Raw genomic sequence first — 12,137 nt, 5'->3', positions numbered from 1 at the left:
ACAAGATAAAGGCGGAACTCGCATTTAATTTAGAACGGATATAGCATTACGTTGAAATAGCTAATACCAAGGATATAAATACGCTTAACTACAAATAAATATACGTATAGATACTATAAATGTTTCCTTATTCGCTGACGGAAAACCTTTTAAACTAGCCATGAAGCTATTACTTTGAAATTATGAACCGGATGTAGACGTTTTTCTCGCGGACTTCAAACAGATCGACAACAGAATCAGTTTGTTTGTAAATTCCCCGACACCGAGAAGAGAAAATGGGCAGATATAAATGTGCATATAACTGCGAAAGCTCCAACGAGTCAGATGAGAAGTTTTTTAAGTAAGTATTCAACATAAGTGAAACAATAGGTGGGAAGGGAACAGCAAGCTAGCAGGTCTGTGAACTAATTTGTCGAGGTAGCATTAAGTAGGTATGTGTGGTTTTTGGTTTGTTGTCTTTTTGTGTATCTACGAATCTCGTCAAACTGTATACATTTAGTCACTTTTTAGTTTACTTGTATAGATAATGGATGATGGACTGCATATGACAGCTTGAACTGTATTGTGTGTTGTATTGACTGTAGATACCAATGTTTTTATCAGTCATACATGCAGAAGATGATGATATGAACTATGTTCTTGACTTTGCATAACAGTTTAACATCATTCAGATGTAATTATGACCATTATGTCCAACAAATCTGTAGTCAGGCAGCTACTGCTGTCTCCTCTCATGCTAAACTCTGTTTATTGAACTCATAGGATATAGATATGGGGATAGTATTGTTTTCAACAGTTATGTGTTACCACAGGTTTCCACTTTACCATTCCCGAAAACTCAAGAAATGGCTCGCCAACATGAAGTTAAAGGACTGGACTCCGTCCCGCTTCTCTGTGCTGTGCATCAATCATTTTGAGGAGAACTGCCTCGACAGAACAGGCAAATGTGTGAAACTCAGAGACGACGCAGTTCCCACCATATTTTTGTCACCTGCCAACACACAGAAAGGGAAGGTCTGTATATGTACTCGGCATGTAAAGCTGCACTTTTGTCACCGTTATCATATCTGTAAAGGTCTCATGCAAGTATTGTTACTGTCTTTCTGATGTAGGCCTCCACTAAACCAAAAAGTAAGAGAAACAAGGTGAGAGCACATTGTTGTTGTCACATTTTCTGCAAATGTTGAAACCCACATTGCGCTTAGAAGTCAATGACAGTAAAACACGTGGAAGTGTAGACTTCAGTCGGGCTGCTAATGCGATATTCCAAGCATTCAAAATGTTGTTAAATTGTGTTCTTCACCCAGCCACAGCGTAAAGGATCTCACACAGCTCAGTCTCCAGGAACCTCTCCTGCCACAACAAAGCAAAATGAAGACAGCAAGGAGAGCACGAGTCCAATGGAGCAAGAGTCTGCAGGGTGTGTTATCCTCAGATTGATTTCATACTTTCTTTACCTTTTAAAGTCCCATTTTTTATTTTGAGTTCACACAATACAGATTAAGCGTATCTAAGTTTATCTCTGTGTTAGTCAGTGTATCGGTGTCTCGATCTCATGTTGCCCCGTGACATTCCCGTGCTGCACACAGTCATTCGTTTTATGTCGAGACAGACGGGAGGCAACGGCAGCAATGTGCGAGTACAGAGAAATGCCTCCAAACTGGTTGGGGTGTGAAAGAAGCACCCACAAAAATGTTCAGAAATGAATTCTACTTCTCAAAAAACTGCTCCCCCAGTCAGGTCTGATAGTTTTGCTTGAGAGAGCCCATTTTCAGATGAAGGATAAAGTGTCTGTAGTTTACAAAGACACTTTATCGGAGACAAAAACAACAACAATCACAAACATTATGCTGTGAAGAAATTGATTCAAAAAGTGTTAGTCGATCATGGTGCTGGTTTTCATGACTAAAAAAAAAAATACAGAATCCATTATCAAAGCCATTGGAATTGTATGCCTTTTTCAGTACATTATAAACAAATGAGAGGGTCACGTTTCACACAAGAGCAACGATATGTGATTACATTTACAGTACAAGGATCTTGACATTACTGTGTGTGTGTTTTTGTGTTGTTTAACAAAAAGAAAGAAATTAGTTCTGAAAACTTCAGCCAGGTCAGAATTCACTGCTGCCTCATGTTGTTATTATGCCTCTGCTCATTTTTTTCAAATTATAATATGATAAGTTTCCTCTCTAATGTGTTGACCTTGTCTGTGTTTTTCTGTCAGAGATGTGAGCTCACTAACGTTTGGCAAATGGAGAATTATAGCTGATGAAGGGTTGATGATGATTGAGTCGTTCCCAAATTTCTTCCACGGAGATTACTGTGCATCACGGGTAAGGATTATTACCTATAGTGTAACAACTAATAACCCATGAACATCTATCTGTTTTCTTTATTTTGTTGACATGATTAATTGTGTTGCAGCAATTAAATAACAAATACAGTCATTTCCTGTTTATTTGTCCACCTGTCACTAACAGGATATACTGTGGGCTCCAGACGATAATGTCATTGTGAGTAGTTGATATGATTTTAAACTTCACAACAGTATGTAGCTTTTCATACTCTGGCCTCTGTGTGATGCATTTTATTCAAACTGTTTTTGGTGATTTTCACAGATAGAAAATAAAGATCCTGAAAATGTGATAGAGGTATGTTAATTTCAAAGTAATACAAGAAAGAGAAAAACAAATTAACTGGGTTTACTAGTGGATCACATTGTGTGAGGATATGATCTTATAATGTTGTGATTGCAGGTGAAAGAGCCATGGCAGTGGCTTGGTCTGGATGTCAGAGGACCGCTGCCCAAAACACTGAATGGACACAGATACATTTTGACCTTGACAGATTATTACTCTAAGTGGGTGGAAGCGGTGCCGATGCAGTCGTGCCTCCCTCCCAATGTGGCGAAACACATCGTGGACGTCATCGCTCACTTTGGATACCCAGTCAGAATCCTCTCCAGACTGCCTCATGATGTAGTCCAAAAAGTGAGTGTTTGTCTGACCAATATCGTTGTAGAATATGTCATTTTGTTTCTTAGTCAACCTGTGTTTATAGCTTATGACTAGTTTAGTTTGTCAATTGTGGGCTATTGTAAAACTCTGGGGGTTCAAAATGGTCTTCTTTGTAGAGCTGACCCTTTAAAATGAAATGAAAATCTGGTGTCTCCACCAGTAACCAAACTTACAGCCTTGGTTTCTAGTCACCTCTTACATTTTCTTGTGTTTTCCATTAAAACTCACACTTTTATTCATCAAAAGAGTTGCAAAATGAATAGAAAATATAGTCAAGACATTGACAAGATTAGAAATCATGACTTTTATTCAAAATAATCATTTTGCCCTTTAAAATTTGCTTTCGTCAAAGAACCAGCAACTGTTTTCAGCTGTGCTAACATAATTGTGCAAGGTTTTCAAACACAAGGTACCATTAGAACACTGGAAATGGGCCTCTATACACCAATGTACATATTCCATTAAAAAAACAGACATTTGCAGCTCGAATAGTCGCTTACCACATCTAACTCAAACTTTTGAACGGTAGTGTAAATAGTAATGTTTAGTGTTCAAGCACTTGTGTCCTGGCCATCAGGAAGACTCAGAGGCAGCTTCATTAGCAGTCCTGTTGTTTTCTCTAAAGAATATCCTTGGAAATTCTAGGAAAGCTGCAAAGGAAGTAAGACAATCTGAGGAAACCAGATGAATAACAGACGTGTGTAATAGAACTTAAGGATCGTGATAATGCTGTGTGTGTTGGAACAACTTGTGTCTCACATTAATGTGTTGTGTCTAGATAAATGGACTACTGAAAAATGAGCTGAATCTCACCATCGCTCTAGTCGTCCATCATCGGCAGACTGGCGCTGCTGATCTGATCACACAGCATCTGATTAACAGGTCTGTATAATGAACATGAGTACATTCTGGGTTAATTTAATCATCTACACTGCATGGTCTAAACAAGTTGCACAGCACGTTACCTCGGCACAAAGTGAGGCTCAAGGTGCAAAGGGGTTTAATTTAGTGTCTGACTTATTTGTAGGTGTGTTTGGGTGTAATATCAGTGAGACTTTTGCTTAAGAAGTCAGATGTGCCTGTGTCTGGTGCATTGCAATATAAATTGTGAAGTGAACGACTCTCTGCTGAGTAGATGGATCTGCTTGGGCGTGATGTGAAAGCTGAAATCTGTGGTGGTGCACTTGAAGGATAGGTACTCTTGCCTCTGCCATCTACTGATCCTCTGTCACATCAACAATTAAAGTGCTGCACAGGAGAAGGAATTGCACCAACATTTAGCCTACATTTAACTGATGAGTCAGAGGAAGACGAGTAGGAAGAGGAGACAGAGGAGTGCCGAAGCACGCCCCTGTGAGTGTCCCAAGCAGAGTGTACACGCATTGTGAACCTGCCTTTGTAGGCTTTGTTTAAATAAGGATGAAAATACTGTGCCATTGACTTCAGACCAGGTTTTTATTGGTTAGTGTTGCAGTGGTTTTCTGCTGACTCAAGATAATAGTGTGCCAATAATAATGTGCCCAACCGCACCTAATTTTAAAACGCTTGAAATCCAGCAATGACACTAGCTGTGTTCTACTTTTCACTGGACGTAAGATTGAGCACTTTAACTTGGAACTGTAAGGCATAAAGTTAACGCTGCTGAAACTGCAACATGGTTTCAAGAAAACTCCTGTAAATGTCCCTCAACTTGTCTTCAAGTGAAGGCTGTGACTTTTCTCATCGCTGCTTCCCAACAGGATGGTAAGCGACCTAATAGAGGAACACGTGGCTGACTGGGACGTTCACCTGCCCGCCAAGGTTTTCAGCCTGTGCTGCAAAGAACATTCAAAGACCAAGGAGAGGCCTTTTTCAACGCTCTGCTGTACGGGACTGGAACCAGTCCAATCACCAAGAGGACTGGAGGTGAGTGGAGGGTTTTCTTTTTTATATATATATATTATGAGTTTTTGCATAGTTTGTGTTTCCAAAAAAAAAAAAAATTAAATGAACTCTGTGTTTTCATCTCTCTGCTCCACAGTATGTTTATTCCAAGATTCAAGAGAGTGCTTTCGTGGTTAGATAGAGCCTGATGAGTAAGTTGAATATAACAAGCCATTATTTTAATATAACACTCTACATTTCACCTGGAGCAGCAGTATTTCAAATCTTTACTGAATCATAGTTGTATAATATCTACCAGAAAGAGTCAGTAAATTTGATAACAGTCTCGGAAAAGTTTGAGAAATCAGGGAATTATAAAAAACGGGTAATGAAATAGTAAAGTAAAACTTATCTAATTATTTTGCAGGTCAATGAAAGAGGAAACCAAACCGGACAAAGAAAAACCAGGAGGAAGACAATTGTGCGGTCATGGATTGTTGTGCTGTACTTTACTTCACGAGCACTAAATGGAACCATGGAAACTCTGGCCAGGATGTGAACTTCACTGATGACACATATACTTAGGAGATGTCTTCGAAAGTCAACTGATTTCGTCCACATATATTGAACCTATTTTTGTTAAGGTTTCAGTTCTGGTTTTGAGGGATTTCCCGAAGTATGAGGCAATCTTATTCCAACTCATTCTAGATGACACATTTAAGGCAGCTGTACATGATTAATTTTGTATATTTAAGCTATTAGAAATGTCTGTGACATTCAAACCAATGCTGATTAAGCTCATCAGGTCCATATGGCTCTCAATGTGTTATTCAGTAAAGCAGTTTCTTTGTTTTTGTGTCATTTTCCATGCTACGCACAGAGTGACGCGTTTTACATCGTGACTGAGCAGGTGAGGTAGAACAAGCACACAGTGTGTGTAAAGTGAGACAACTTCATACATCCATCCATTTTTTACCGCTTTATCCTCCACAGGAGGGTCACAGGGGGTGCTGCGCCTATCTCAGCTAACAAAGGGCAATAGGCGGGGTATGTCCTGGACAGCTCGCCAGTCCATCGCAGGGCCACATATAGAGACAAACCACCATTCACATCTTCACAGAGCAGCACTAAAATACTGCAAATCGATTCAGAAGTGGCGTCTTCAGACTAAACCTGAACGTTCAGTTTGGCTTAAATCATATTTTAATCCCAGCAATCAAGGTCTTTGAACAGCTTCCTGACTCTGTGCCTGCTGTTTCCTCGTAGATCCATTTAAGCTTCCTGGATGCTACTTTTAAAGACAGTTTTACTCCTCATAACTTTTAATTAAAGTACCATAGATACACTGAGTGAAGGAGTTGGGGGATGGAGGTACACAGTTTAGGTAATTACTCACTTGAGCTTTAAATGTCAACCCCCTCAAATAAACTGCTTTCTTGTTTTCATATGACACCTCATCTGATTTGTGCCTCATGCTGCTGTGGTTTCAGCTGTTGTACACTCGACCATGACAGCTGCTTGTCAGGCTGAGAGAACGTCATGAAGTCCTGTCACATAAAAACAAACACGCACACAAACGTCCAGAAAAACTCCTGTTTGGTTTCCCAGTACATAATCATGCTTTGTTCAATGTGGTTTAAGTCTCTTTGATTCTAAAATGAATGCAGCTCGATGAGAAACCCTCCCACTTTAAACAAACACATCCCCTATTGAAATGTGTCAGGTTGTTTTCTCATCGAAAAATGTTATAAGTTCACTGGATGGACAAAACTTCTAGTGCCTACTACATTTGATTCATAGTGGGAGGTCATAGTGAGTGTTGGTCAAAACAAAACAAAGATTATACATTGGTATTGCAATAAAAATAATATTTTTTGTGACATGTCATGATAAAGAAAGCAAACCAAACCGCTTTGAAAGGCCTCGCACCTAAAGTGACCCTTGAGACTTAAGCAGTGATTTTATTGGAAATCAGCTTGCTTGATCAAAGTGTATTTTTTTTTAGGTTGCAATGAAATAAATAAATCACTGGTTTATCACATTAACACTAGTTTTGTGAGGACAATGTGTTTTGTGCAGGATTTTAGCAGCTTAATAGCAGTACATCCATATTCATCTTCTTTTTAAATAACAAATTATACATGTGTCAAATTGGAAACCAATCCACAATAACAAAATGCCAAGATAGAAGGTGCATTGCTTACCAAATTTATTAGACATTTTTCAAAAGCTTGTTGTTTATTGTTAACTATTCCAGTAACATAAATAAATATATTTTGATTATTGTGGCATAAACTTTACAGTGGATTGGCTAATAAATTAGTTAAGCACTGAACGTAAATAATTAAATACATAATAAATGTACGGGGGAAAAAAACGTTAATTTATGCATATACATTTGAAGTACATTGATTTACAAATGAGTGAAATTCTTCACTAAATCAAACATTTGACAGATATAATGTTGACCTCAGACAACTCCACTGACTGGTTAAAGCCCACCACTGCCCCCTGCTGGCTGCGCTCGGAGCCGCAGAGGTGGCTGTCTGATATCGCTGTGTGAGCTCACTGTTGTCGCTGTGCAGTGGAGGCGTTTTTTTCTGTGAGTGCAGCCAGCCGCAAGAAATGGTGAGTGAGAAAAACAGATCCAGCTCATAATGTACCGGCGCGATGACTCGCCAACCCACACTTCAATGAGTCCCGTATTGATTGTCTGTGCGGTGAAACGCGTGTTATCAACAGTTGAACAAGGTTTGTCACAAATAGACCATTCAGAAGCTGATCCCTTTGTTTAGCTAACCTCTAGCTAGCGAGGGTTAGCTTGTCTTCGTTGGTTCGTGTCAACAAACCAGTGCTATTTTAACTGGACATGGTGTTACATTGCTGAAGTCGATAGTTGAGTGGAGGGGATTCTGGTAGACGACATCGGGATCACGTTTTGGATATGTGACAAACCAACTAACAAACTTTGGTGTGAAACAAATGGCTAACTAGCCGCAAGGAAGCTATCTAGCTAAAGTTGTTATTAGCTGATCTGGCTTTAATGTAATAACCTGTGTGGCAACTTAGATTATAAAGACTCGGTCGTGTTAATTGTAAAACAAAAAGGGCTGCTTTAACGTTTGACAGGCCGTAAATACCCGCAGTTTACGTGACTCATTAGCCAGGAAGCTACTATTGCTACTAGCCTGGGGCTAATAGCCGCAACTTAGCTATCTCACCATGACGTTGGCTGACAGCTGCAGCACCGTGGGTTTTAACGTAAAGGTGTAGACTTTGTTGTAACGTTATAATGGGAAAGCGTCATATTGTTTTACCCGTATATCCTCGTTTATATCATGTTGTAATATTTTGTATGTCATGTTTTTATTTAATTTTCACAATTCTATATTCTAATAGTATGCTGAATTCTACTACACTATGCTGCTGTAAAACACACATTCCCCAGGTTTTTAATTATTTATCTGTCTGTCTGGAATTTTCATGGTGGTAGCTGTGACGTCATTCTCACTTAGTCAGAACGACAGTTTTAGAAATCTGCAATTCAGTTTTTGTCAGAATATAAATATCTACAACCCAGTTGCAGATGTCTCCAATGACTGGTCACCATTCAAGTTCAAGACATCGACAACTTCATTCTGACGATTTGAAACTTAATTGAAGATATCTTCAAACACATGGATGGCAAAAGTGACATAAAAATATCTGTAACTGTAGTTTTGACTTGTAAGAATGGTGTTGCAGATGTCAGTAGTGAATATCCTTTCCAGCGATTAAATGTTAAAACCAGTTGCCATAAGCACAATATATAATTGTTTATCAACACGTACAATATACATATTGCAAAGAGTGCTTGAACTGCATCAACTGTAGATTATTCCTCATGCTATACTAACATACCAAGGGAGTGTTAATATGTTTATTTTCTTCAGTAAAGCCATGTTGTTGTAGTTATAATGGATTTAATTTTTCTTCATGTCTGCTACTTGCTGAGTTGACCTGTAAGTGGTGCATTAAAAGCAGAAAGTCATCAGCACTGTTTCCTTAAGTATTTATTTATAACATACAGTCGTGCAATATTCATGGTTATCCCACTTCTTCTTTTTTCCTTCTGTCATTCATGCTTTCCATATAACACATTTTCCAAATATCATGCAGCCCAACTCTCATGCCACGATCTCACCATGATAGAAATGCACTGTTATGGATTAAATGAAATGTGCCTCCAGACAGGTTCATGTGAGGCAATTACAAATCAACAACTATGTTCTTTTGACGCAGATATTCTCAGTTGTAACATCTCTTTTCCCTTGATCTCATTTCACTTCAGGATGTGTTTCTTATGATCAGACGTCACAAGGCGACCATCTTCACAGATGCCAAAGAGTCCACCACAGTCTATGAGCTGAAGCGCATCGTGGAAGGCATTTTAAAGAGACCACCTGAAGATCAGAGGCTTTATAAGGTGACATATATCACCATTAATATGTGTCATGCATTGGGATTGCATAGTTTCTTCAGCCAGTTATTCATTTTACCACTTGGTAAATTGGGGATGAAGTGTATTTTTTAGTGAATTGATAATTGAATGCACTGTGTCCCCACCTTCCAGTTTTGTTGTCATTACCATAGGGTTGGGTAAAATGAAAATATACTGTATATACTGTGAGACTGTGTAATTTGAAAATGGCAAAAAATAAGCTACAGTGCTTCGGTTTATCAGCAGCTACTGATGATGTGTTTGTTATTTAAGCTTAAATGGTAACTATCACCTGGCTCATGAGGATTTTAGGGCGGAAACTAACCATTATTTGCATTACTGATTAATCAGTTGTTGACTTCTTCAAATATTTCTATATTACCCAGAAACCAAAGATAGTCATTTTACTTTCAGAGCAGCAAAGAAACCAGGACATATATTCACAGGGTTCCTACACAGCTTGGAAAGTATGACATTTCATCATACATTTCATTTTTTTGAGTAATTTCCAGGTGTGGATAAGTATGGAAAAGGGGAAAAAAATTATGTAAAAATGTTTGTGTTGTTTCCAGACTATCTCACTTTCTAAAATTAAATATATTAATATATACAAATCAAAACAAGTGACTTACGCAACATAGCCTACCTGTAGATGATATGAAACTAATCAAGCTGGCTGTAGAATGGTGTCAAGTTACCATGGTTACTGTTACTGACTGCAATTCTCATTTATTTATTATTTTCCATACGTGTCGTTAAGCCAGCCACCTATTGTCGGCAGTGACAGTATCATGGATTGATGCAAGTTTTCCGAGGGCTGGCTTCATGAAAAATGAGTGACGGATTTTAAAAAACATTTATTTATATTTATACATAATAAGCATCTAACAATTGGTATTCAGATCTTTAATATTGACAGAAACATTCTCTGAGAAGTATATTTGCGTCTGGGAAAGTATGGAATTTTGAAATGTAAAATGTGTAGGAACTCTGTATTCACGTTTAAGATGAAATACAAATCGATATATAGTTTTCATCACTGATTAGATTTTGCTTTTCTTTTTCTTGAGACTCAATTAATTGCACGTGGGCATGCTTTTAAAAACAAAACAACTTTTTAAATTGTGTTTATAGTCTGCATAATCTTGAAAGATGCACATTAATTATGTGCAGTGCTCTTTAAACCCTGAAAAAAGGTGCTTTTAATGATCAGTCATCTTCAACTACTACATTTTCTTTACCAGGATGACGTGCTGCTTAACGACAGTCAAACGCTTGGAAACTGTGGCTTCACAAATCAAACAGCCCGACCTCAGGCCCCAGCCACGGTGGGATTAGCTTTTCGTCTGGGTGGTAAGAGCATCACTCTTTTATCAATCTCAGTGACAAACTGTCAATTACTCTGTACGTTTTCATTCACAGTTAAGTTGAGCTACAGTTTCCTCAATAATTTAGTATTTTCTTACTTTTTCTTAACTTCATATTTTTCTGTCTGGAGCTGTCATTTTCTAATTTGATCAGATGTACTTACTGCCTCGTTCCTCTCATCTTTCCCTTTCCCTCTGCCTCTCTGTCATTCTCTCAGATGATTCATTTGAGCAGCTGAGGATCGAGCCTTTCTCCACCCCCCCTGAGCTTCCTGACGTCATGAAGCCCCAGGACTCGGGCAGCACAGCCAACGAGCAGGCTGTTCAGTGAGGGTGGCGGCGGGTTAAGGAGAGGCACACGCAAGGGGGTCTGAGGGAGGACGCACGGGGGGAGGGAGGGAGGGGGCAGATTTTTTGGGGGGGAAGTGATGCTTCAGCGAGTGAGATTCACCTCGCCTTACTTCAGCTGGGCATAAACAATTACAAACACGGGTTCCCCTTGATGTAAACCCGAGGGCCGTTGCTTCAAAGTGATTCATTTGTCCTGAAATCGGAGAACGCATGCTAAATTGATTCTTTCTCACAAGACCCTTCAGAGATTCCTGACGGACTTGTCATGACACTGTCAGTCATCCACAGGATTGGTAAAGGCTGAACATAAAGAATTGTACCTCGTATTTAATGAATTCTAGTCTTTATTTGGGGTAAGGCTAATGCTGCCTTACTTGTGTTTTTTATTTGCTGGCATAAACGTTGGAGTTGATAAGGTGTGACATTTTTAGGCTTTTATGTTTGTGTTTCTTTATTAAACGATTACTAGGATTTAACATGTTTTTGGTCTTTGGTCTGGATATATGTTGCAACAGTAGCTAGGAGTTTTGTGAGTTTCTAAGTTCCGATCCGTTTCTTGAACATTTGAACAATGTAAATCTGAAATTGAAATGATTCAGACAAAGCAGCGAAAATAATGATTGTTGATTAATTTATACTTTATTAACAGGTGGAAGCTAATCAACTTTCCTACCCAGTGTTGATTGTGGCCCATCAAATGAAGGAGATGTCGGTGAGCTTTTGTTGAATTCAATTGTAGGACCTAAACGCCCATAGTAAACAAAACTGATTGTACAGTCATGTGATGTTATGGAACCGTGTCTGTGAGTTGTGGGCCGCACACATCAACCCTGTGTTCTCACCAGAACCGCTGTCCATTCAGTTTTAGTTGATGCTGTTATTTACACCATTAATTCCCAGATGCACCGTTTTCCCTTAAAGTTTGAAATATAGACGTATTCATATAAGTAAAGAGTATAAAAATGGGTCACATGATCTTGAGAACTAGAATAAAAATGACGGTACTACAACAGGAAAGGATATTCTGATGATTAATGAAATATCAAAACAAAGTAT

The 12,137-nt window shown here is 38.7% G+C and overlaps 2 protein-coding genes across 3 annotated transcripts; both read left to right on the top strand.

Moving 5' to 3' along the window:
* Window positions 1-858: 858 nt before the first annotated feature.
* Window positions 859-5,336, top strand: LOC310932533 (uncharacterized protein; the record flags this gene model as incomplete). The annotated part of the gene is made up of 11 exons (XM_083895859.1): window positions 859-1,014; window positions 1,113-1,145; window positions 1,308-1,420; window positions 2,228-2,336; window positions 2,484-2,516; window positions 2,622-2,654; window positions 2,760-2,993; window positions 3,799-3,902; window positions 4,760-4,925; window positions 5,041-5,095; window positions 5,311-5,336. 10 exons carry the CDS (start codon window positions 859-861, stop codon window positions 5,083-5,085), a joined length of 1,026 nt encoding a protein of 341 aa, XP_083751985.1. The 3' UTR covers window positions 5,086-5,095; window positions 5,311-5,336.
* Window positions 5,337-7,433: 2,097 nt separating this feature from the next.
* elob (elongin B) lies at window positions 7,434-11,110 on the top strand. Of its 2 annotated transcripts, none has more exons than XM_083896825.1 (4): window positions 7,434-7,511; window positions 9,214-9,348; window positions 10,608-10,716; window positions 10,949-11,110. In XM_083896825.1, the coding sequence occupies exons 1-4, from the start codon at window positions 7,509-7,511 to the stop codon at window positions 11,059-11,061; spliced, it is 360 nt and encodes a 119-aa protein (XP_083752951.1). In that variant the 5' UTR covers window positions 7,434-7,508; the 3' UTR covers window positions 11,062-11,110. The 2 variants fall into 2 exon arrangements, with proteins under 2 accessions (XP_083752951.1, XP_083752952.1); XM_083896826.1 differs by lacking the exon at window positions 7,434-7,511 and adding an exon at window positions 7,545-7,634.
* The last annotated feature ends 1,027 nt before the right edge of the window (window positions 11,111-12,137 follow it).

The sequence above is a fragment of the Microchirus variegatus genome (genome assembly GCF_963457635.1).
Source record: "Microchirus variegatus genome assembly, chromosome: 10".
Lineage (NCBI taxonomy): Eukaryota > Metazoa > Chordata > Actinopteri > Pleuronectiformes > Soleidae > Microchirus > Microchirus variegatus.
This window is presented reverse-complemented; position numbering and strand designations above follow the sequence as displayed.

Excerpts from the sequence above, each read along its gene's own strand:
- elob (XM_083896825.1), top strand. Across the intron at positions 9,349-10,607 it reads AAGATCAGAGGCTTTATAAG|GATGACGTGCTGCTTAACGA; the intron begins GTGACATATATC and ends TTTCTTTACCAG. Across the intron at positions 10,717-10,948 it reads ATTAGCTTTTCGTCTGGGTG|ATGATTCATTTGAGCAGCTG; the intron begins GTAAGAGCATCA and ends TCATTCTCTCAG.